This window comes from Pseudoliparis swirei, chromosome 4, assembly GCF_029220125.1.
Source record: "Pseudoliparis swirei isolate HS2019 ecotype Mariana Trench chromosome 4, NWPU_hadal_v1, whole genome shotgun sequence".
NCBI classification, from domain to species: domain Eukaryota; kingdom Metazoa; phylum Chordata; class Actinopteri; order Perciformes; family Liparidae; genus Pseudoliparis; species Pseudoliparis swirei.
The window spans coordinates 8,402,639-8,428,899 of record NC_079391.1 but is presented as its reverse complement, the minus strand read 5'-3'; the positions used below and the strand labels follow the sequence as shown (position 1 = coordinate 8,428,899).

Sequence of the window (26,261 nt, the reverse complement as noted above, 5' to 3'; positions counted from 1 at the left end):
AAGGAATGTGAAGAATCACTTTGAGAGAGAGAAGAAGGAAGATAAACATGTACTGTAATCTGACACAGCTGTGTGCCTCTGTGTTCCTTAACCCATGAAATGGTAGAATAAATTAGTACAAGATGTACATTCAAAGGTTTACAGAAATAAAACATTGTTAGCAACACCATTTCAAATGTATCAAGAGTAAAATATATTCATTGGAGAATGGAAGAGTAAAACAAAGCAGGGATCACCTTTGAGTTTATTAGAAAAATGTGTACATATGTTATCAAATTGTTGTTAACAGTATCTTGCACACTGCTCATTCGGCTGCTTCATATTGCGTAATATTTTTGCAGGACGGAAAAAAACTGGATCAAGATTGATGTCAACACAGAGACAGACTGCATTACTGGTCAAGAGTTTTTATACATCTTTCACAGAAAGAATCAGGTGATAATCATAAAACATGATGATTTCATTTAAACATTCGGGAATTGTTGCATTTCTTAAGATGACAAATCTCCTCTTACTTTTGATTTTCCATATTTCTTCACACAAGTAGGATATCTATATACTGTAATTACAAGAAGGATCTTTCCAGTATGAACTGTGACTTCACCCAGATACTGAAAACAATCATAAAGAAATGCACTTCCCTACAAAGATCAGGTGACAAGGCACTGATCCTCATATCTACAGAATTATGTATCTGAGCTTTACAACAGCATGCACCCTTTGCATCTTTTCCTTTTACATAATTTACACCGGTCTACCCAAAGGCGTGTGAACGTCAACAGGTTAAAAGGTTAATTCCTTAATAGTTTTCTTTCAGCTAAAGTGAATCACAGTACAGCATCAGACATATATTTTTTTTATATCCGGTGCACAAAATGAATCAGTCATGTATCTCTGTTATCAGTATTCTGGCATTTAAATCTCCTTTATAGGACACATTAATATCAGGCTACAAATATCCATTTTAAATTTAAACTCAAATTTGGGGAATTACCTAGATTTCTTATTTCTTAATCATTTTCAGAGGATTTAAAATCTAGAAAGAAGAAGCATCATCATCTCATTTTTTTCCTTTTCTTGAAGCCGACTGGCATTCAAAAGCTGCGTTCTTTATTATCCATTGTTGTGCTTTAGTGGCCACATGCTGTTTTAAAAACAGATTCACAGTAAAGCGTAACATGGCTCTGAGTGCATTTGAATGAGCTTTGTTTTGTATTATTAGAGTTCACTTCATATGGTCTCTAAAAATGACGCTCCATCATTATTTACAGTGGTTTCCCCCAATTTTAAGTTCGACAACTAATAAACAGACGGACTTCCATCTCACATACATTCAGTACATGTTATTTGATCAATGAATGAAAACATAAACATTTGATGAACAAATGAAGAACATACTTAAAATATACAAAAATAAACGTGTTTGAGTATCGTGCATTCATACTCAATTACATCACAAATTAGTGCTGTAAATAAAAGTATGCTGATCTGAGTAGTACCAACTGTATGGGCTTCTATCGTAATTGCATTGATGAGCATTGGCCATTATACACAATTAAATGTAATAACATAATCTCTGAGTGATTTATAGTCCACATTCTAGCACATCACTGGAGTTAACTTAGTTGCATGAATAAAAAAAAAGGACGGAGGTTATGTGCATCGCGCTGCGTTTATCTCGCGTGTCGTCACTGAACACGAGCCACATCTTTCACAGGAGCACGGTCAGAAGACCACACACACACATTTAGCTGTTTGGCACAGAAATAAGATTGGTTACACTATTTGTACGATTTCTGCATGTTCTGGATGGCTTCATTACAACGTGATGTTACCTTACGTCACTTAAACAAGATGCCAAAATGAGTGATGCACCAACGGTTTGAGATTCTGAACAGCTGAATTGTACACATCATTTATTGTTTATTATCAATAGTGGAAGCCGGTTGTGCAGGACATGCTGCCGGTGTAGAATCTCTTCAGGGTACAGCAGAATGTCTGCAAAATTATGTATTATCTAATTTACATGGTGCATACCTACATTTTAAACATGTTAGCAGATTTTAACCAATGCTGAGGTCAACTTAGCACGGTTGATTATTTTAAGATGGACTTTCTTTCTTTTTACATCGAATTTGAAGGTGATACAAGAAGGGATGACCCAACATTGATACCATACTCTTCAAGCCATATTGGTGCAAAATAATACCAATAATAATTTTCACCATTAATTTACTCTGAATCAATAGTTGCCGTAACTCATCTTAAGTAAAGTCTTTGATCCATGTGCGAGCTTCTTGGATACGTTATGGATTTAAAAATAATCTCTGAATGTGGGCTGCCGACTTCCCGTGAATCCCGAAACCACTGACCAAAACGTCTTGTTATGCAACATCCTCTGTGACGAATTCTTTCTCAGCTTGTCTCAAGTGGCCGCGGGCCATCTTCTTCTTCTTCTTCCCGGTCGGTGGCATCAGGAAGTTGTTTGCTCCAGTAGTCGACCTGGTGAAAAGTGTCAGAGCACGGCGCGTTGGTTTCCTCGTCTCGAGCCAGGACCGGGAAGTCGTGGTCAACCATCTCGCACAGACGCCCAAAGCTGAGAGGGAGACACGGAGATGTTTGCAGACTTTAAGCATCATTCAGACATCAAAAAACCATCTGTACACACACACACGTCCAAAATCGGATCACATGGATCTCGATCCAATGAAACACATGATATAGCTTACGAGGAGATATTGGTTTTGGCGTGCTCCTGAATCAGCTCTCCCTTGGGATTGACAGTGAAAATCCTGTTCAGAGGAACACCCACTTCCTTATAGGAGTAAACATCCTGAAATCCCAGATGAAACAAACAATCAGCATCACGAGCAAAAGTAAGAAGTACCGACACGATGCAGAGGAACGCGTGTGTCTGTCCCCGTGCAGCAGGCTCACCGTCGCTCTGTTGCCGAAAGCAGCGTAGAAAGGTTCAGTGTTGGGGTAGAACAGCTGCTTTATGTCTGTGAGGCACTCGATCTTAAACTTCTCCGGTTTCTTCTCAATCACCTCCCTGCACGACATCACACACATGTTACACCTCCACTGGAAAGAACTTTAAGTTTCCCATGCAGTTGGGTTTTGAAAGGGATTCATATGGTATATATATACTTTAATTTGGTATTTATCAGTTATATTTATATAGCTACATGGTAATGACAGAATATATTATTGATATATTGTTATAGCAAAATGATATAGCAATAGAATATATATATATGTATATAAGATAGGATATAGAAATATAATTATATATATATAATATCCTATATATATACACATGTATATATATATTTTTATATATACAGGACTGTCTCAGAAAATTAGAATATAGTGATAAAGTTTTTATTTTCTGTAATGCAATTAAAAAATATTAATATTAAAAGAATAAAAGGCTTGCAATATTTCAGTTGATTTGTAATGAATCCAGAATGCATGACATTTTTGTTTTTTTAATTGCATTACAGAAAATAAAGAACTTTATCACAATATTCTAATTTTCTGAGACAGTCCTGTATATATACATATATATATATATATATGATATAATGCTATAACAATAGAACAACAATATATTTTGTCATTACCGTGTAGCTGTTTCTGGTAAAAAAAAAAGTATAAATACCAAATTAAAGTAACTTTTATTCAATACTGTTAACATATTTTCAGTTGGATTGAGGGCCATATGAATTCTGAGTCCTCCAGAGAAGCATTTTTGTAAACGTGGTATGTATCTGACCTGTGCAAGGCAGAAAAAAGGCTGCTGGGACTGAGCAGCACCGGGCCAATGGGCAGCATGGTGCCCCTCTCGTTGACCCAGTGCAGGTAGCCGCGGGTCATGTCGGCCATGCCGATGGCCCTCGCTGAGCAGTACATGAATTTATATCCATTCCTGTGACAGAGGGACACACGCATGACACAACTGCATTAACTCAACCAATGGCACACAAGCAATAACTGCGCAAGACAGTATTTTGATGTTGAGTGCCCTCTCATGCAATAAAAAAAAAGGTGATATTTAAAAGTTTTACCGACCCATAAAACGTGAGAAATGATATCATACATTTTAGCCATATATATTGTAGCTTTACAAGCTGTAAAGCAGCACTCACTGGCTGACTTTGTGGTACAGCCGAGCGATACCCTGGTGGGTCCAGTCTTTACCCAGATTGGGGAGGATGTGACCCAAGGTGTCTGACCTACGGCGTGACAAAAGAGAGGCGGCATCACGCGATCAATACAGACACACCATCAACCCCAAATCTTTATGAAGCCGAACATTCGCTGGTGAAAAGCTGAATCTGAATGGTCTTCTGTTCGAGTCTGGTTTGTGAATTGGCCAATAACAGCGAGAGCGTGAATATCTCTATATCTCTATATATTGCTTTCCCTCACCTGGTGATGGTACCGTCTATATCCGAGATGATTATGTTATCATCCCAGCTCCAAAGATAGATTGTGCCATGGCAACGACAGGTGCCCTGATACTGAGTGGTGACACTGAACACCACATCATTAGGACCTTCCTTCAGCTGCAGGCGTGCCTGTAAAGAAACACACACACACACACACACACACACACAATCACAGATTGAAAAAAGAAAGGTAAAAAAAATTGTTTTTATTCAGCTGTAGGCTCATTTTATCCGGTTTACCAGGTACACAACAATGTCTGGGATATTCTCTAAAACAACATCTTAGAATTACACACTTTAATTTAAAGATAAAACTTAATGTTGCCAACTATCTTTCATTCCAGTGTTTGCAGTGAAAGAGACAGTAATCCATAAAGCCACATGTCTCCATCCATTGCTACCATTGAGGGATTGAGAGACTGGTCCAAGGGGAGATAACCATGCTCGTTATATAAGTAACAGGTGACTTTATCCACATTCTTGCTCAATCGTAGTGTGGAATATGGAATACGTCGCTACATAACTTCAAAGCTGCCATTAACTGACTTGTCTGCATGTTTTATCCCCATTAAGGTCAGTAAAACCAGCAGTAATAATATTTACCAGTTGCTCCGAGGTGAGCCGAAGAGTCTTCTTATAGCAGACGCTGCCAGAGCTCACAAGGAGCTCAGACGGGCAGGATCCTGACACCTGATTGGACGACCTGTGGTCCTCATCACTAGAGGATGACTCGTCCTTCATCCTAAAAAATGTTTAAAGACAAATCAACATGGCGCAAATTTGATAAACTGTTTCAAACGGGAGCGTTGAGAGAGAAAAGTGTTGAATTAAAGAGTGAACAAAGAAAGAAGAGGGTTACCTGTTTCCTGAGGACAGAGTGAGTGAGCTCTCTCCACTGTCTCCTCCTGCATCTGTCACTGATTCCTGAAGAGCACAACAGTCAAAGATCAGTGGTTCAATCAACTGAAATATCGTGTGTAAAAAGCTCATGAATAATATGTGTATTACTGCACTCACTGATTTGGAGTCGCTGTTCCGGCTCCTCCATGAAAACCACCAGCGTCCTCCTTTCTTTGGCATCTTCTCCTTCATGATGTTCTCCACTGAGGCCTGGAGACAACCATGCACACACAACTCAAAACTGACTGAAAATGTAACTCAAAACTGATAGAGAAAAAACTAAAGTGAAGCACAAAACATAGGTAGATGAAAAGAAAGCACACAAAAAGACCATACTATGAAAACCCACACACAGCTCCAACTAATTCACCGAAATGAAGGCAAATACGCGCGGATTTTCAAAGTAAAACTTGAAAGGAATTGAAGATTGTGACTGGATCAGTGGGGATATGCCTACTATGAACTATTCATACACTCTGTCATATTCATTGAATGTATTTTAACTCTAAATCTGTCCTTCTGTACACATGGCATCTATTGCACCTGTCCATCCTGGAGAGGGATCCTCCTCTGTTGCTCTCCTGAAGGTTTCTTCCCTTTTTTCCCCCCTGAAGGGACTTATTTGGGAGTTTTTCCTGATCCGATGCGAGGTTTTGGGGCAAGGATGTCTATGTGTACAGATTGTAAAGCACTCCGAGACAAATTTGTAATTTGTGAAATTGTGCTATACAAATAAACTGAATTGAATTGAATTGAATTGAAAATGCACCAAAAACACCACAAGGACGAATAGAGAGACGTGGTTGACGGTGGTGAAAACCGATGGCAAAAAAAAAGAACCGGACAAACAGACGAAGAGAAACACTCAAGCAAAGCAAGAAAACTTCATACAGGTTGGGAAGAGCCAAACAGACCAGGGAGGCAGTAGGAGAAGAGGCCAAAAGCAGAAAACACGTAACTCAAACACCAACACTTGGTACACAAACATTGCACGAATGTCAGGAGATGGCAAATAAATGGAATAGAAATTTAGGAGGGGGATAAAGAAATGACGTTATTAAAGTGTTCGGGAAAACAGGTTAAAAGCCATTTCTTTCACTGTGGGATAAAAGACGAGCAGCTTTGATGTGAGCTTCCCCATCTTAGTATCCATAACAATGATCTAGCTGGTGTAAATAATTTAATATTATTTGTATTGTACCACAATAACTGAAAAGTTAGAACTTCATCATCTGGTGGCATGTGCTTTATTTTCTCATTAAATGAAGACATGGACACATCTGATTAAGAATAATTAATAATGATTAATAATTGCAAAATGCTGGGAGAGCACAGGAGGAAGTGATGCAGGAAGTTGGGGAACACTTGATACACCAAACGCCACCCAACAAATTAATGATAATATAATCAAATTGAAATAATCTAGTTCTTTAGAAATTCAAAATAATCATTATATTCTGTATAACGTTACCCTGAAGGACAGGGAGTGTTTCATTTTAATACCACAATAAAAGAGGACATCACAACATAAAACAACAAAAAAACTCTTAATTTACTGAGACTTTTTATTCATTTCTACTTGTTTTCAGCCCAGATTGGCCACCGTACTTTTATATAATAGATGAAAGAAAATAGTGTAGCATATAATAGTGTGTAAAAACAATAATGATAACCACTGGTTGAATGTAACTGACTACTGTACTAGGCATCATTACAATTTCAGTTTTTATAATAAGTAATTTATAAGTATTTATATTTCAGAGATAACTGTTTTAGTCCATTGAATTGATCTGACAGCTGTAGTGACTAGAAGTTTTGCAGATTCCGATTTTTAATCCAAAACATTTCAAAAATAAAAGCATTTTATCGATTAAATTACCCAATAGTGTCAAGTACTGCAGCATTAAAATGCTGCTTACACGGTATTGCATCTGTAATAATAATACAGTAATTTAATATTCTGTATAATAATATAATTCTGAGAGGGTCCATTGTGTGCACAATTATTAAATGACTAAAATTACATTTAGGTGGTAATTCAAGTTAAATAAATATGAGAACTTGCCCTGCCACTGAATCTATGCAGTCAACTGGGAACTAATTCGAGTAAATATGTATGTAAGTAAATATGTATGTATTACTGCGGTGGTCGTACCTGTGGCAGTGGTTTCTGATAGACCTGCATGGCCAACATGACAGGAGCCGCCGTGTTCCAGTTGTAGTACCTACAATGGACACCAGAGGGCACTATAAGCGCTTCTTTACACCTTAGTGACACCTGAAAAAGACAGCTGGCATACATATACATAAATATATATATATATATATATATATATATAAATAAATATATATATATACACACTTATATATTCTTTTGTTCCAGTATTTGTACTAACTTTGCTCACCAGCTAATGGCGCTAACTTTATATTAACATCTCTACAGACATGAGAGCGGTATTGATCCTTTTATCTTCCATCAGGCAAGAAATCAAACAGGCAGATTTCCCAAAATATGTAACTATTCCTTTGAAAGGTACATCTGTATTGCATCGTGGGTACTGAATATGGCATAGCGGTACATACTTGCTTCCTATCTTGACCACCAGGTTCGGGTCGTCGATCATAGAAGGGTTTTCAGAGAACTGCTGGTAGGTAATTACCCTCTCCTTGAAGTGCTCTGTGGGATGAAACACACACAAACACACACAAACACACACACACACACGGTACATATTGAAGGAAGAACACACACAGATTGACAGATGTGACAATATTTACAATTGAAAATCACTGTAACCTTATTTCTTTTCCTCACCCTACCTCTTGTGATCTCGCTGTTGTCGGTGAGTCCTCCGCACAGAGATATGGAAACATGAGGCATGTCCCCGGCTTGGTCGGGCAAACTGTCGACGCCGCTGTCCATCCCACTGCTACCCACTGACTGGGGCGACTGGTTAGCGCTGCAAACTCCCATCATCATCATCATCTCGGAGTCCCCTCTCATTGAGCTGCTGCCTCCGTCACTGAGGAAAGAAAGAAACACACATGCATCTCTAAAAAAATGTTGTTGTGAAGGTGGAGGTCAAAGCCTCAAGGGCCTTAAAGTTACTTAACAGCTTTGAAAAGCAGCAACTTTAATGTCCACATCAGCTAATGACGGTCATCACAAATATTTAACTGTAATAATAATCATTGCAAGTATTTACAGTAAGTCACACACTTAAAATTCATCTGTTCAGACTGCAGCAAAAAAAAAAAAAAAACTCTTTCTCTGTTTCCTATTGTTTCTGAATGGAGCACTAGAAGTAGATCGGCATATTTGATCAAGTTGATGCACTTTCATAATTCTTGCACTTTCTTTTCTCGTACCCACGAGCACATATGTAATCATTGTTAGTCGCTTTCGTTAAAAGCGGCAACTAAATCAATGTAATGTACTATAATGCAGTGATGGTTAACTATAGCCATATATCACACATATTCTAAGCAAAGAACTCCATGGGGGGTAAATTACACCACAGGAAAGCCCTTTGTGTGTCTGTAGGTGTGTAGGTGTGTGTGTGTGTGTGTATTTGGACTGAATATGTTTTGTCCTCATATGCACAATCATATTACATAAGTAAATGCTCATTACTGAACCTTTTTGGGAAGTACAGAGCAGCGACTTCAGGCTCCAGCTGTGTAATGTCGTCCAGGTATATGCCATCAGCCCCGAGGTGTTGGCTTCTCTTTTCTAATAAGAGACATTAATACACATCATCAGCATCAGCAGCATGATAAGGGAGCATATAGACACTTTATGTTCGTTAAAGTCTTTCTTTGTGTTCCCTTCTCACTCGCTGCATTACAACATTCAAAAATGAAAGCAGTTCTTGCAGTTATACCTTTCTTCTTCGATGGCGAATCGTTTTTTCTAATGGGACTTCCTCTATTCCCTCCTTCATCCAGATGATCGAGGAGCATCCTGGGAGACACTGAGCCGGCTGCTAGACCCTCCATCTCTGGACATGATGGGCCAACACTATCCACCTCTCTCACTACGGAAACCAGCAAAGTAAATAATCAATTGATGCATAAAAACAAACGTGTGAGTCACCAGGATATACCGATACGTGAGGTTAATGTTCTTATTCATGATTCGTCCATGGACATGCCAACAAGTCTCAGGTAATTCATTCAGAAATCACATTTGCAAAACATGGGGGGAGAAAAACCCACTGGAGGTCACTGAGGTGCAAGTGTATGACTGAGAGACGTTAGAAGTAATGAAAGGTGATGAGTAAAAACACGATTACATCATTGCTTTAATATTTTAGGCTGTAATTCTATGAAATTGAGGAGACATTAACATCGTGTTTCCCTCCCATAAAGCTTCCACGCTCACCTTCGGCCCTGACCCCTGTGTTAGTGGGCAGTCCCACCATGGCTCCATGATTGCTCTCCTCCGTGTCCCCGTCATGGGGGGTCGTCTCCCCCGGCTGGGGGGCATAGAGAGCGAAGGATGGGGGTCCGGTGTCACTGATGGCTCTGAAGTGAGTGCTGGCAGACACCGGGATGGAGACTGTTGTGACTGGCTCCTGCTTCTGGTGGGAAGTCAAGAAGGACGGCTGTGAGAGGGAGAGAGAGAGAGAGAGAGATGAAACTCGTTACAAAATATGTTCATTGTCTATCGATAACAAGATCCACCTACCGGCAACTCTAAAAGCTCACCAATAAACATATTATATCTCATTTGTTTCATTTGTACAAAAACAGACGCGTAAAACTTACATCTTTTTTTATTTTGACGTCTGCCGATGTGCCAGACTATTTCCTGGTCAAGAGTAACTTACTAGAATCTCGGCTGGCAATTGCTATTTTAAATTCTTAATGTCAAACAACGAGCTTAAGAGGCGCTGGTCGGCGGAGTGTTTCCCGTCTTTATGCTCAGCTAAGCTAAGCTAACAGGGTTTTCCATTAAATTTCAAACTTTTTCTTTCAATGGCAGTGAAATATGCACAATACTAATGTGTAGAACCAATGTGACATGCATATGGTTTGGTTGAAACTGCATACAACAAGTAAGCATGCTGAGGTGTGTGAATACCTGAGCAGCTTGTGGCAGCTCCCCCCACGTCCACAACATTTCCGGGTTGTCTTTGTTCTCAGTAATTAGCTCCGAGTCGCTCTTCGGTGTCGATGACCTAGAATTGTCGGGGCTGTTGGGAAAGTGAAAGATATTTGGTTTTATCCATTTGTACTCCATATTTGAACAGATAAAGTACCTTCAACATAAATAAAAAAGCAAAAAAATACAAGCATAAAATCTATACAATGCATATTTAATCATTCTTTAAATACTGTATCTGTTTCCTGCACACACACAAAATATTCAGGAATGGATTATTTCATTTCCAGTATTCAGAGAGGGTAAGATAAGATGATACCTATTGGGGGTGGAGAAGTAGGAAGTCTTCTGAGGACAAGAGATAGACAGACCACAGGGTGGAGCGACGGAGAGGGAGTCCTTAATCATGTGACTTCAGAAAGATAAGAAGACAAACACAAACAGAGAAAGAAGATGAAGAGACAGAAAGAGAGACAGTGAATCGTGATTCCTACAAAATGTATTAAAAATGCTTCGTACAATATGACCAGAACTGAGCGGAGGATATGAAGACATGTTTGTCATGAAGTATGTATCTCGATGTGATTTGTGTCAAAGCAATACCTGTGTGAGCGGATCCAATCCGGGCTGTGGTGTGTGTGCGCGTTGGCTGTCGGCCCCTGATCTCCATACACAGGTCTGAACACACACACACACATGCAGGAAGAAGTCACTTATATGCACATTACTTCAGGGCCTGTGCACACACCATACAATATAAATACACGGTGTTTCAGGAAGTCAGAATAAAGTCAAACAAGTGGGGGTTTTATGTTCACTAAAATGTCCCGAAGGAACAATTTGTTTATCTCATCATTACTTTTGTAAAACTACTTTTTCCGTCTGTTTGTCTGTAACCACACATAGTACCGTATTTAGCCGTGCCTCGAGGAAGACACACATTCTCGTCTCAACATGCGGTTGACTTAACGAGACGGAGGACGTGCGCGGCACAAACGTTTACACAAACATGGTCACACATGTCGACTCGCCCATTTCAGAAAGCGTCTGCCTTAATTGTTCCTCAGCATTTCATTTGAAGCCATCGAAAAGGATTTTACTGAATTGAGACAAAATATAGCATTCATTTTACAGGTGCCAATAACGTGTCATTAACATTATATTGGACCTGGTGGTGTCGCTCGATAATTAGTGAGGCTATGGTCATCATAACTAATCTCAAAGGGGACATGCTTGTAAAAAATTCCATGGTATCAATCCAATAACCGTTGAGATATTTGGGTCTGACCTCGAGGCGTCTCCATTCCAACCCACAGAGCTGCTATAAATGAACAAATTCCTATTTGAGTATTACCGGAATGTCCTTGGGTATTCTTTTTTTTATTATTCCTGTTTATTTCTGATTCGTGCAAATGCACACAACGTTTTTTTAGATTGCTGAACAAACCACAAACAAGCCTGGAAGTGGTTCACCTGCTTCACAAACATGAAGCGATGAAAGAGTTACTGGCATGTAATCATCTCTGTCCCTCTCACTCTCTCTTGCTCTCTAAGACACGTGCACACACACACAACCACACAAACAAAATGACATGTGGGGGGGGGGGGCTTTTCAAACTCCTAATGGTCACTAAGATGTACAATCGGCAGCACCTGTTGGCTCAAAGATACCAGGTGTACTGAGGTGGATTTTAGTTTCATGTCAATCCGTAAAACTTAAACTGTCAATCAAACAATATGTCACTCGTACACACACATACACACCTGTTGTCCCCCTCTCTGTCCTCATCCGAGCTCAAGTCAATAGTAAACATATCCTGGTCCTCCGAGAACTCTTCCCCGCTCTCCTCTCTCCTCCCTCCTCCTCCTCCTCCTCCGCCTCCGCCGCCTGCATCCGGTCGCGTCTTCCTCCTTCTCTTTTTCCACTTCTTGATCATCCCGCCATCACTTTGCTGCGGTCCTAGGCTCAGCACAGGAAGTGAGCCGCAGGGGATGATGTCTACGTGATGGAATACGAAAGCTGTTAAAAAAAAAAAGCCCACGCACAAATTCCCAAATGTATTTTTTCAACAGGGCCTACCGTAATGCCGAGAACTGCGCCTGCCTAGCTGGGACTCCATCAGCTCCGCCCCCGTTGACATGATGGGTGACGTCGCCAGGTGGAACGGAACGATTTCCTGTCAACATGGAAATTGACATTATCATACAAGGTCATTGATTAGGTTAAAAAAAATCACGATTAACTTCCTAAACAAACTGAAATCAAGCGTATTTGATGTAAAATAGTGGACATTTGGAACGTAATCATGTGGGAACGAGTACAAAGATAAAATCCACTTATAACCACAAATATAGACATGCTGGGGATGCTGGGGAAAAGAGAAAGAGATGGATGTCTTAATAACATTTTATTTGCGATCGGTGTAATATCCACATCGATGAGATAGATATGACCATATGATATGCATATGTCATGTGGGAAAACACATATGCATATCATATTTTAACACAAACTGTTGGGAATTTGGGTTTGAGCTCAGATTACTGAAATCCCACAGATTCACTGTCTCACCACAACATGACATAAAGAGACATAGAGGGCCGGAGAGAGAGAGAGAGAGAGAGAGAGGGACAGAGAGAAATATTTTGGATACTTTGTTCTCAATCTTTAACTAACCTATTAACATAACTCTGCCTTTCAAAACTATAAAAATAAAGTTATTTCTATTAATATGGTTTTCTACAATAGAAACATGAATGTACCTGCATCGAGGGGATAATGTGACATGTATGATGAATTCTATCTGTTCGTCGCCCGTGAAGCAGAGCAGCAACACAGTGTTGTTGATAGAGGCCATGGTGTAATAACTTTATGAGAGAACACACTGTCAATCTGAGATCTGAACCAACACGTATTTGCAGATTCAGCAATAAGTGGTGAAATCAGAACGACCACAATGCAAGTGGGCAAGCATTGAATGTATTCTCCACGAGGACAAATCCATTTTAAGTGCTATTCAGTTTATTTTAGCTCAGCCCGAACCTGCGACCTACATTTCGAAGACATGTTCCGTCGTATATTTGTTTGTGTTTCCTGACTCAGAGTAATGACTCTGTCGATTATTACTCACCGTTGTGTTCTCAGTCTCTTCGACGAAGAAGGCCTCTCCGTTCTCTCCCAGCTTCATGTGCAAACTCGCCGGCTCTCCATTAATTTCTATGTCGACCTGCAGGAGACAATTATAATCCTTAAAATGAACATGCATTCAAACCTGACATGACAAAACAAGTGTGTGTCCTGTCCCCCACTTGTACTGTACTGTGATGTCGCATTGTGATGCATTGCTGTTTGATTTTCAGCGGATACAACATAGTTTCTGACCTGCTGAAATCCACGACTGCGTCACACATAAAATGCCATGTGCAACGCGTGAATTTGTCATGAATAAGTATATCTGCACATTTGAATGCCAAAGTTTACTTGTGCACATTTTGCCTTTTCTTTTATGCTGTTGCGAACATTGGACATGCAGATGCAAGAGAGAAGAAAGTGAGTGAAAGCGGGAGAGAGGCAGCGCACTATGATCTCACCACTTTTTCACGAGACCGCAGCACGCCCATCTTGCCGAAGCGCACGTGGAAGGGGGAGCAGTGCAGGGAGCCGTCGGGCCGCTGCACCACGATGACGTCGATGCATCCAGACAGAGTGGCAGGGTTGAGTCCTCTGTACAGCTCCTTGACCTGCACGAACATCTGGCCCGCCAACTGGCCCACATAGTTCATGGTCTGAAACTGGTGACAGGCGGGGAAGGAAAAGAGGGAAAGAGAGAGAGTTTTGGTTGATTACTTTTACTTCGAGGATGTCCATTACACAGCAACACACTCAGGTGGGACAAATGACCTTCAATGAACTGTCGGGGATCAAACTCATAACAGATGAGGTGGTTTTCGTGAGGCCTTCCCGCCACATTAAAATATATTATTGATTATTGCCCACACACACACACACACACACCGGCCAACCTTGCAGCATTTGCTGAAAGCATAAGCAATGACAGGTATTCTTGTGATGTTGCTGAGCGTGGTGTTTGGAAAAAACATTGAGCTTCTCCTGAGAAATAAAAAGATGATGGTTTGTACATTTTTGTAATGCAAATACACTCGATCTGGGACAAGAGTAAGCATGTGGGGGCTGAGCCTCTAATGCTCTCTGTCTAGAATGCCAAACGGGCCCCTGGAGAGAGAGACACAGACTGGGAAATGCATTCACTGGACTGCAAGATGGGCGGTTGTTGATTTGTTGATCAGCGAGAGAGAGAATAGTATTATAAAATACAGGGAAGAAGAAATATAATGTAATTATTTACAATAGGGCTGCAACAACGAATCGATAAAATCGATAAAAATCGATTATTAAAATAGTTGGCAACGAATTCCATTATCGATTCGTTGTGTCGCGCGATTATTACGGCGCTCAATAAGTCACGGAGTATAAACAAAGTTGATTTGAGCGCAGAGCGGCGCAGGAGAAACAAGAGCGGAGGGAGATAGAGGACAGACCATAATGTTGCGTTGTGAGAGCCAATCAGCGCTGAGCTGCTCCTCCGTTAGTGAATCTAATTGGCTGCTGCTGCCCTCGTGACGCTGGAAGCGCAAGTCATTTACGTCGTCGGAGTGACATTCACGGAGCTGAGTGCGCCTACGGGTGACGTTATGAACCCAGACACCAGGGCGCTAGATGTTACCACGTGTGTGGCATTTCCACAAGCAGTATAACGTAGAAAGTGGTTATTTTTCCGTGGCGGATGGCGGACAATATTTTTCCACGGAGAAAGGCAACGGAGATAAGCCACGCCCCCTCACCGTATAAGGCGTTTAACCCATAAATAGCCAACTCAGGAGAGTACACCGCTGTCAGTCTGTTTATGACAGGGTTCATACACATGACCAATGAACAGGGTTCATCCACATGAACAGGGTTCATCCACATGCTGACCAGTGAACAGGGTTCATACTGCTGACCAGTGGGTCTCCAGGACCTTTCCAGGAATTTAAACCAAATTTCCATGATTAAACATTTTGTGAAAACTCGGTGTATACATGAACAAGTGAGAAGATGTAGTATTTAAACTAACAATGAGAATTCCAAAGCATACCGTATATATTCCGTTTAAATTAATATTTGAATATAACAAATTTGCATTACTTTTCCAAAAATGACCAATTAATTACTTTTCTGGGCCTAGAAATAGCCATTTAAAAACTCCATGACTTTTCCAGGTTTTCCATGACCGTACGAACCCTGTTTTGAATAAAGGGTTGAAAATTACATTTATTTATTTTGTATCCGATTAATCGAAAAAATAATCACCAGATTAATCGATTATCAAAATAATCGTTAGTTGCAGCCCTAATTTACAATGTACATGTTTACACCAGCTAATGGTCCCATGGGAGCAGCTGCAGTTATGACATCAATACAAGTTTGTGCATTATTTTTTATTTTGTTTGTACATTGCAAAACATCTAAATGTCAAGTCCTTGTGACAGGGTGAGGCTCAGGCGCAGAGAGACAGGCTGGACGCAATAGAAATAACAAAAAAAGCACTCTTTAATGAGGCAAAACAGTTTACAAAAAAAACAAGGTCCAAACGGGGCAGGCAGAGAATCCAGGTTCGGGGCAGGCAGGGTCAACAGGCAGAACCAGGAACACGGACAGGACGACGGGAAAAGGACACAGAACTAGAGACGACAATCCAACAGCAGACAAGGGAAAGACTGACACAATATATAGGGGGGAAACACAGGTGTACGACATCAGACAGTAACGAGACAAGAGTGGCTGAGGGCAGGTGCAGGGAATTAAACAATTAAGACAGAGAAGACACAGAGGAGACATAGGAGACACGGAACACAGGAGAAACAGAACAGGGTGTTACACTAAAGCCACTTTCAACTGTTGTGCAATGCAACAGAATCAATGTGCCACATTCATTATTCAGCAAACTGCCAGCTATGAGTGTTACTGAAGCTTCCAATAAGGGTGAAAGCATGTGACACATGAGAATGTGCTCAACGAGTTCAACATTCAAAAGAAAAAGGAAACAAAACACTAAGAAGAAAGAATGAAAAGCGATAACATGAAGATTAGGAAAGAAAGTAGGAGGAGGCAGATTAAAAGGCAGAAAGAGAGGATGAAAAGAGGAGAAAAAGTGTTTATGGTGACTCAGATACAACCCAGATGGCTCAATATTTTTGGCAGACCATGTGAGAACATTACAAGGAAAAAATATTTGTTAACAACCATCAATTACTTTTAATTCCAGAACTGGACTCTTCTGCACTGATGACTGAACATTATTCTGCCACTTAATCTCCACATCAGACTGGTTCAGACCCGCTCGCTACGGCTACAGCACACTACAACACTGCTATAACACCAATACATGCACTGTGCTAAGACTTGGTACCTCTGCGTACATCACATCAAAGTATATTTAAAGATGTATTTACGGTTTACAAAAATGTAAATCAATCACAGATAGTGAAAATAAAACATCTGTTAAGAAGTGATATCTTGTATTAATTTTCTACAGTATACAATATATTGTATAAAGTAGCTGCAAATAGATTGTTCACATTGAGTTCTGTGGATTATCTATCATAACCAAGACACTGTCGCTGGAATATAAAATGTTTTTCAAAACCTGTGTGGTTAAATACTACAGCAGTCTTTTGCCATTTGGGTGCATTGACCCTTTAATCTCTAAAACGTATTGCTCAAGAACTAGGTGTGGGACTTTTTGACAATGCTTACATAATTTGTTGACCCCTTTCCTCCTCATTTTATGTGTCTCACGAACACACACACACACACACACACACACACACACACACACATGCACTCATTCATGTGCATGCAGTAGATCTGATATCCCTGTCAACAGAGACCACGTGCAATCCGATGGGACCATTGACACACACACACACACACACACGCACACACACACACACACACACACACACACACACACACACACGCACAAACACGCACAAACACACACGCACACAGCAAAAGCCTTGCCCAGTTATCCAGCAAATCACAATGCTTCTCCGTTATGTAAGAGCCAACCACGAGACAACGCATACATTCATTATTACAATGCCATGTCAGTATCGTACTACACCCGGAAATGTGAGCAGAGGGCAGATGAACGTGTATCCAATTACATCATTACATGTGGCACAGCAGTCTGACACCACCAAATGCCTTCAAGGGCATTCGAAGATCCTTTTTAAATGGTGTATTTCTAATTATGATATCGTCTATGAAAAGGCAACGTAAATAGAAGGGACGCGTGTGTTTTGGTTGACGTGAAAACGCCTCGGTTGAAGCTGAATAATAAACGCGATCGGTTGTGATTGTAGTATCACGTGTGGCCTGTGAGGCGACATGTAAACAACCTGCACATGGGGTGAGGCTCATGCAGTCAGAGCTCCATTCAAACAGCGCTGCTCATTCATTTTACGGAGAAACGACGTTATACCAACTACATATAATATATATATATATATATATATATATATATATATATATATGCATTATGTATATATATGTTATTACGATGTGTGGTATTCAACTCACGTCCGGTTACACGTGCAATCCAGCAAATCCACTTACATTAATGATTTATTTCGCTATTCGCTCCGAAATCTCTCCGCCATCCAAACGTCGCAGTGAACGCGTCCTCCCGCAGCGTCTAGTCCGTCACGTGACCGTCTGCTGGTGAAACATCGTGTGTCGCGCTGTAACTCCTCATCCTAACGTCTCCGCTCGAGCCTGCGTCGCTATTTAAGCCACTGTTTCAACATTCCTCCCACCCGCACACCCGGGACTACAAATACAGAGCGATCTGGTTGGCTGAGGCGGCAATGACGTCACGTCATGTTGACTAAAAGTGTCCCTCTTGAAATCAATTAGATGTCTTTATTTATATGGCTTAACTGTGATTGTATGTGATGTTATTTTTACTTGGGGGCTATTTTATTTTTTAAACTTATGGGAGGTTGGTTTTCAATTAGATCATAACACATTTTAAATAACTATATGGTTGAGTTGTCATTCATTCCTCACCCAGCATGACACCTGATGTGTCACTTAAATTTGAACTAATAAGGAAGACCTCTGTGCTGGACTATTTGACCTCTGACCTCATGGGAAAGAGCTGCAGGACATTTGCACCGACATTTACATCTCACTAACATTTACACCCGCAGACCTGAACCATTAAGCTCCTTTTATTAACAATGTATTATCCTTTATAATGACAAATTACTTTAGTTATTTATTAATGAATTATTAACTATTTGGATATCAATTACTCAATAGCCAAAAACAAATACAAAATGTTTTATTTTAGCAGTTTTTCGAGTGATTCTATGACTTTTGGATTGTTCCCGTGTTTTTCAACGTAGATAATAATACAAGATTCATTCCAATCATTCTGCTTCTTAAAGGCATGAGTTTAGATAAAATCAATAGCATCTTTCAGAGGGATGACAACATTCCTCGCATGCTTTGAAATTACATTCTTTCTCATTTTACTTATGTAACTACGAAGAGAAGAGTAAACGACATGTGAAAACACGTTTATAAAACATATTAAACGACTGTAGATGCCACAGAGTAAAACATTACATGTTTAGACGTATTCCTTAATGTACAACTGAGAGAAGAGCAACGGTAACACAAATTGTGTTCTTGTTATGAAGCAGCACAAGTACAGTATGTGAAGCTGAGAAGACCAGAATAGCGATGACATTCACAAGACTTGAAGGCCTCTGCGGTTGTGCAACGTACCGAATGTGTCTCAGTTTTCAAATGTAAATGTATCCGGCTGCCCTGACACATTGAGGCCAGACTAACTCATTGCTCATTATTCTTACTAGGATTTGATTCCCCCAAAGCAAGCTTACTTTAAGCAAATTAAGAATGTTTAGCTCAAGCTGTATTTCAGTAAAAGTCATTAAACTGTTGATGGGTGGCCAATTAGTAATGTTTTCAGTCAGGATGCTTTCTCTTTCTCCTTTGTAAAAGTTGATCAGAACTTGAGCTTTCATCAGCAGAATGGACATATGTGAGGACCACGTCAGGTTGTTTACGACGCTTATTCCCGAGAACGTAAAGCCGCTAACTTGCTCCACCTCAGCTCCATCCTCTTTTCCATATAATTAACAATCAGCTCCTTGGTTTTACTGACGTTGGGCAGTGTGTTGTGCTCTGGGCACCACTCTGCAAGGTTGTTGATTTATTCTCTACATGAAGAGAAACTCAACGGTAGTGTCATCCGCACACTTAGAGTGTGAACAGGAGGGGTCTGAGCACACAGCCCTGGGGTGCTCCGCTGTTCAACATTAGAACAATCCCAACTGCCTGGGGTCTGTTTGTGAGGAAGTCTAATAACCAGTTTCAGATTGAGGTACTCAAGCCCATAGTGCTAAATTTACCATTCAGGTTTATGAGGGTTATTGTGTTGAATGCTGAGCAAAACAACAACAACAGAGAAACAGAGAAACAGTTTCTAAAAGCCCTTCATCAAAATAGGGGCGAGCGCCACTGGCTGGTGGTCATTTGGACTGTACACTGCAGACTTTTTAGATACAGGAACAGTGGCGACTGTCTTGAATTACTCTACTGGGACAGTGACCGTGTTTACATGCATTCGAATAACTGGCTTAGTCGGACTGAAATCAAATTATCCGTTTCATATAAACACCTTTGTTCGACTATGTGCGGTCCGACTACGATCCGATTAACACCCCTGGATAACTCGATCCGATCCGGTTGATAATTCGACTATCGCAGCATGTAACGGTGAATTGGATTAGGAACTGGACTTTGCGTCTTTGCGCATGCTTGAGATCCCGCCGCCCTCCTCCCTGCCTCCCATGTCGTGACCCGGAAGTCGAAAGAGTCGAAAGAGACGATAATGTCACTATTAACATCATGCAAGAATAGTAGAGGATGTAGCCTTGCTCTCTGTTCGCCATCTTTCTCGTAATGTTGATGTTGTTGTTGTTGGTTGTTGTTGGTAGTGGTGAAGAGGTCAAGCAGAAATGGCTGTATCACCACGAGTTGTAATGAAAACAGCGCCGCCTATCGTATCGGATATGACATGCTTTCGGCCAATGATTCGAATTACTCACTGCCATGTATATTGGGATAATAGCAGATGACCCAAAAGATAGCATAGTCCGACTAAAGCAAGATTCGAATTATACCATCATGTAAACACACTGACTGATACGCTGACAATGTCGGTGATGACCTCAGTCAGCTGGTTGGCACATGTTCTTCTCCATGTTCTAATACATGATGTTATCAGGCGCAGCATCTTTACTCTTAATCGCTCTTCTCAGGGTTTTCCTCACACCCGCTGTGCTCTGGAGACACAGGAGACCTTTTGTTGAGGAGATCAAAGCCGAGAATAAAAGGTGTTCAACTCCGTGGCCTCGCACATGATAGATAGATAGATAGATAGATAGATATATACTTTATTAATCCCCAAGGGGAAATTTGTCGAGTCAGTAGCAGCAACACACAGAATAAAAAACAAAACACAAAGAAGGGAAGAGGTGGCAAGAGGTGGTGAACTGTTGAGAGCCTACTGTGTCAATGCTCTGTTCTCTGCTGTCTCTCTCCTTCTCAGCTGGCGTGTGGTCTCCTTGTGGCCTGAGTCTGAGCTGTGGAAGAGAGGAGGTGGTGGTCCGGGAGTCCGGTGTCCAATATGCGGGTTGTCTTTTTCAACTTCTCCCACACCACACCACTCTCTTCCTCAGCTCCTCCCAGATGATGCGATGCCAGCCCCAGCAGCTGTTTGTTAAGCTTGGCTGGTGCTCCCCAGTGTCACTGCTGCAGACTCCCAGCGGGCAGATGGCAGCAAACTGCAGCAACACACTGACAGATAACTGCAGCAGAAAAGCAGCATCTTGCTGCAAAAAGAGAAGGAAGGAAAAGAAACAAAAAAAGACTTGTCTTCTCCTTCTGTTGGCCTTCGTTTCAGTTCAGTTCAGGCGCTCGTCGACTTGTAGGGCCAGGTTGCCCTCCTCCCCCACCATGTCCACTCTCCCAGGACCACCAGAGGAGGTGTCCCCCTGCCCTCTCCTGAAGTCCACCACCTCTCTCTGGCATCTCTTCCGTTCAGCTCGCAGTGGTTCTCATCGGCCCACTTTCACCACTGCACACTGCCTCCTCCTCCTCCTCCCTCATCCCCAGCCACACACACACACCAGAATCATCAGAGTACTTGCAGGCATGATGACTCCGTGTTGTACTGGAAGTGTCTGGTGTGTACAGGGAAGGAGAAGGAACAGAACAGTTCCTGTGGGGCTCCACATCACTGACCACCGTTCCAGACAGCACCGGCCCATTCTGGTGGACCATGGCCACGCGTCCACAGCCACTCACACAGCAGCAGCAGCTGGCTGGTGGTAACTGGATGAGTCAGAGAAAAAAAAAAGTGACTCAGACATCGACCACAGTTCCATGCGACTGCCTGAGGCAGCAGGCAGCAGATGATGGCGGCCGTCCCTCCCACTCCACATGAGGCTGGTAATTGCAGAGGGGGAGGGTCACCTGCGGCGATGCGTGGGGGGGGGCCAAGACCTCCACAGCACCTTCATCACATTCAGGATGAGAGGAGCGGGTCGGTAGTCGTGAGAGAGGCCAGATGGTGCTGACTTTGGGACAGGGACCAGGCAGGGGGCACTTCCACAGCACGGGACTCCCCCAGCAAGCTGGGTGGCGCGGCTGGCTGGGGCTGGGGTCTTTGGGGGCTGGACCGGCTGGACCTTTCAGTTTCCTCAGCTGGCTCTCGTCTGGGTGTCAGCTCCTGGTCAGTCGTCACAGAGAGGGGAGGTGGAGGAGGAGAGTGATTGGGAGAGAGGGTACAGTGGGGGTGCAGAGGGACAGAGGGACAGGGTGAGGTGGGGAGGAGGGAGGAGGTGTGAGAGGGGAGAGGGAGAGGGAGCTGTGAAAACAACCTAAAAAACAGTTCAGCTCGTTGGCCCTCCCCAGGCCCCCCTGGCCTGTCTCCCCTCACCTTGAAGCCAGTTATCTGCCCTCATGACCACACCCACTCCTTGTTTTGTTTCCCTGTGTTGTTCAGCCTTTTCCTCCCCTGGGAGTCCCTCCCCTCCTGAGCTTCACCTTCAGCAGGTTGCGCTGGGCTTTCCTCAGCTCATCCTCAGCTTTCCCAGCTCAGCTTTCAGCTCAGACCTGGTCCGCCTGGCGGTCCTGTTGGGCAGGAAGCAGGGGGTTTCAGCGCAGCGGATGGTGTGTGATGATGGTGGTTGTGTTCACAGATGTGTGTGTAGTCGGTCCGTGGTGCGGTCATTCTGTTGTCGGTCCACAGGTCCACAGTCCACATCCCAGTCCGTTGACTGTCGGCGTCAGTCCTCTCGTTAGCCCCACCTCCTCACCTCCCTCCTGGGTCACCGGCAGGCCTCTTCTTCACCAGAGGAACACCTGGTGTACCAGGGGACAGGGGGTCAGGGAGACCTGCCGAGGGGAAGGGCAGTGGCGCGCTGTATCGTCCTGTACGCACAGCACACAGATAGTTTTGTTTTAGTGTTCCTAGTTGGGTATTGATGGAAGGTTGTGAAGGGTTGGCGAGCTAGTGTGTGTGGGTGTCAGTAACCAGTGATAGCCATATGAGGCTGATGAGCTGATTCAGCAGACACAGCACAGTGGATGGGTGGATGGTGTCCCTCAGCGTCTCAGATGGCGGCTGCGCACGACACACACGACCAAAATGGCGGACGTGAACTCTCTCGGCAAATAGTACGGGCGCATCCCCACGGCCAACAGTTCAATGTTCGGGCTATGATGGTGGACCTCCCACTTTTATAGCCACTGGGATATTTTGGATTGCATGCCACACATCTCTTGCCGTCCCCCTTTTGACTCCTTGGTACCATCACGGAGATAGAATACAATACTATCTTTTGTGAATGTACTGTTTGCCGTATTGCCCTTGACAAAAATAGAAGAAGGCTGCCCACTGATACTGATTATGGGTCTGTTATTTTAAACAGAGACAAATGTGTGTTTGGTTAGAACAGAAGAGACAGACGCAGAGAGAGAAGTTGACTAGAGTGCAGCAGAGCATGATGACAAGAGATCAATCAGAAATCAATAATGGAATCATTGCTGTCTTGGCAAACAGTCAAACACTTTCAGTTTCTTTGCTGATGCTGCAAGACCGAAATATAGAATAAGCTGAGCGGGAAAGTCAGTCGTCAGTGTTTTTCTGTTTATTTAAGGTTTGATGCACAAGTGCAAATTCAAAATTCCTTCAGGAAAAACAATTAAATTAAAGTTAGAAAGATTGTTGCTGCACAAACAGACACAACCGATTCAGTTCCACTGGACACGCTTCAGCTGATATTAAAGGTTGCTGACTTCTGTAAACAGATTTTAGGACGATTATGTAAGGTGCTATTCCTGACCCCGGAGTCAGGTCTGGAGAGTGTTCCTACTTCAGAGAAACTCACACAAAAGCTTGCCTGGCTGGTTCTAATGGCCGTTCTGTTGTTGTTGATGTTTCCCCATGATTCTGAGAACCAGCCACCCTCCCTCCACCCCTCCACCCATCCACCCCTCCTCTCCACCATTCTCTCAACATAGTGTAATAAGGTCCACACACAGTTACTTGCTCAACTTGTGAGCATTAAAAGAGAAGTAGTTGGAATGTCTTCCGAGGAATTTGAGATAATGGGTTGTGTGTGTGTGTGTGTGTGTGTGTGTGTGTGTGTGTGTGTGTGTGTGTGAGTGTGTGTGTGTGTGGGTGTGTGCCTGTGTGTTTGTGTGTGTTTATGCATGTAACGCCAGTCATAAAAGAACAGTTGATGTCTCTTTGGATTAATTGATGCTGTCGAACAATTATTACACACACCTGCGCTGCAAAACTCTCGAACATTTGTGACTATTCATTTTGTCAGAGTCGCTGATGAACATGCACGCACACACACACACACACACACACAGCAGCAGGCAGCCGGAGCGGGAACAAGGAAACACGTGTGGGGTTTTCTAAGAACTGAGTCATTCGACAGGGAGCAACACGTTGCCTAGAGAGGGGGGAGAGGTGAGGAGGGAGGGGAGGAGGGAAAGAGAGGGGAGGGGATGGGGAGGAGGGGAGAGGAGAGGGGAGGAGGGAAATGGGAAGGGAGAGGAGGGGGAAAGTGAGGGTAGAAGGGGTGGACAGAGAGAATATGCAGATTGGACAGAAGGCGAGAGAGAGAATTTGCAGAATGTTGTTGTTTGCGTGGACAAAGTTGAAGAGTTGTGACAGAGAAGAACTACTGGTTCATCGCGAGGTGGATTTACTGAGGCTTTGGAGCACAAATGATTTCAGTTGATGTAAAAACAGGAATATCTATATTCAAAGGCTTACAAGTCTATCATAACAGCGTCGTTATGCAGCATATGTGTCTCCCTGTTTCCAGTATGTCTGCTAAACTGGCTGCAGCCACAGTTCACACAGAGATCTAAACTTCTATATTTCTTGGCATCAAAGCACTAGTTCATGAAATATGTCCTGAATGTAATTTATTCTTTTCAGACTGTAATCAAAAGAAGTTTGCTGCACTATTGAACCCATAAATGATGACTGTTAAATTAGATTCCTCTCTGGGTTTAACGTCAACAACTTTTTAAGTGACATTGGCTGCATGTCCCTGAACTCAACACGTTTATTATTTAATCAAAAAGAAGCATATGAAGTCTGAGGGAAATTAAAGTGTAAACAACCGACACAAGAGTGTGTGTAATTACAGGAATTGTATTGATTACAGTTAATGTTCCTTGTTTGTAAATGTGTATATGTGCATTAACTGTCTGTGTCTTTACGTGCATGTGTGTGTGTGAGTTCAGTGACTTCATGTGTTTGTGTGTGTTTTGGGATGTGTGTCCGGGATAGAGCGCTCCAGGTACCGCCCTGCAGTGTCCGCTCATGCCAGACACGTGACAGAAAGAAAGAGAGAGAGAGAGAGAGAGAGAGGGGGGGAAGAAAAAAGGCGCGTTGCTGAGCCGGGGTTGTCTGACCTCTTCCAGGAACTCTCTCTAAGAACAAGAATGCATTCTTTTCATTAGCACACTGAGGGGAGGGGGGAGGGTGGTAGCCTGGTAGGGGGTAGGGGGATGGACTGCATGAGCCAATCAGAAGGCTGCCTGAGCCACACATCACAACTGAACTTAGAGTATAACAGGCATGCTTCATGGCTTTAGAACAACACTCTCTTTAGCTGTGTTTCCTGGGACACACTTGACTGCGTAAAGCTTTCTTACCACTGCCACCCATCATGTTATGACCTTAATACATAAAGCTGGAAGACACACATGCCTTGTGATATGTAAGTAAAAGAGCAACTGGCCTGTACTTAACATCAAAAGAGGACATTTCTTCCCAACTCCTATTGAGAGAAAGGCACATGCAGTCCGTGTGGCCGCCGGCACTGGAGTAACAACTCCTCTTATATAATGTGTAGTCGTTGTTAGATAAGATGCTATTGCCATCATAAATAACTCATCATTTTGTATTTACAGTGCATTTAGACATTGTGTTATCCTGAGTGATATACAACAGGTGACACACAAGAAGCTGTGAACTACAAAGGTTTCTAAATAGCCGAATGGACATGGAGAATATAAGTAAATGGCCATATATCATAAATATCAATAAACATATCGAGTAACATAATAATAATAACATACCTGGACAGAGGGCGATGATAACCAG

The 26,261-nt window shown here is 42.4% G+C and overlaps 1 protein-coding gene across 2 annotated transcripts; it reads right to left on the bottom strand.

Annotated features, from left to right (window-relative positions):
* Window positions 1-226: 226 nt before the first annotated feature.
* Window positions 227-26,261, bottom strand: lpin1a (lipin 1a). Of its 2 annotated transcripts, none has more exons than XM_056413018.1 (23): window positions 26,237-26,261; window positions 14,053-14,253; window positions 13,593-13,688; window positions 12,542-12,638; window positions 12,226-12,460; window positions 11,065-11,139; window positions 10,781-10,873; window positions 10,441-10,552; window positions 9,739-9,961; window positions 9,239-9,391; window positions 8,994-9,087; window positions 8,175-8,377; window positions 7,938-8,031; window positions 7,510-7,579; window positions 5,472-5,564; window positions 5,314-5,378; window positions 5,058-5,196; window positions 4,435-4,583; window positions 4,152-4,238; window positions 3,779-3,931; window positions 2,938-3,052; window positions 2,730-2,833; window positions 227-2,596 (listed from the first exon to the last, which is right to left on the bottom strand). In XM_056413018.1, exons 2-23 carry the CDS (start codon window positions 14,242-14,244, stop codon window positions 2,416-2,418), a joined length of 2,823 nt encoding a protein of 940 aa, XP_056268993.1. In that variant the 5' UTR covers window positions 14,245-14,253; window positions 26,237-26,261; the 3' UTR covers window positions 227-2,415. The 2 variants fall into 2 exon arrangements, with proteins under 2 accessions (XP_056268993.1, XP_056268992.1); XM_056413017.1 differs by lacking the exon at window positions 26,237-26,261 and adding an exon at window positions 18,143-18,312.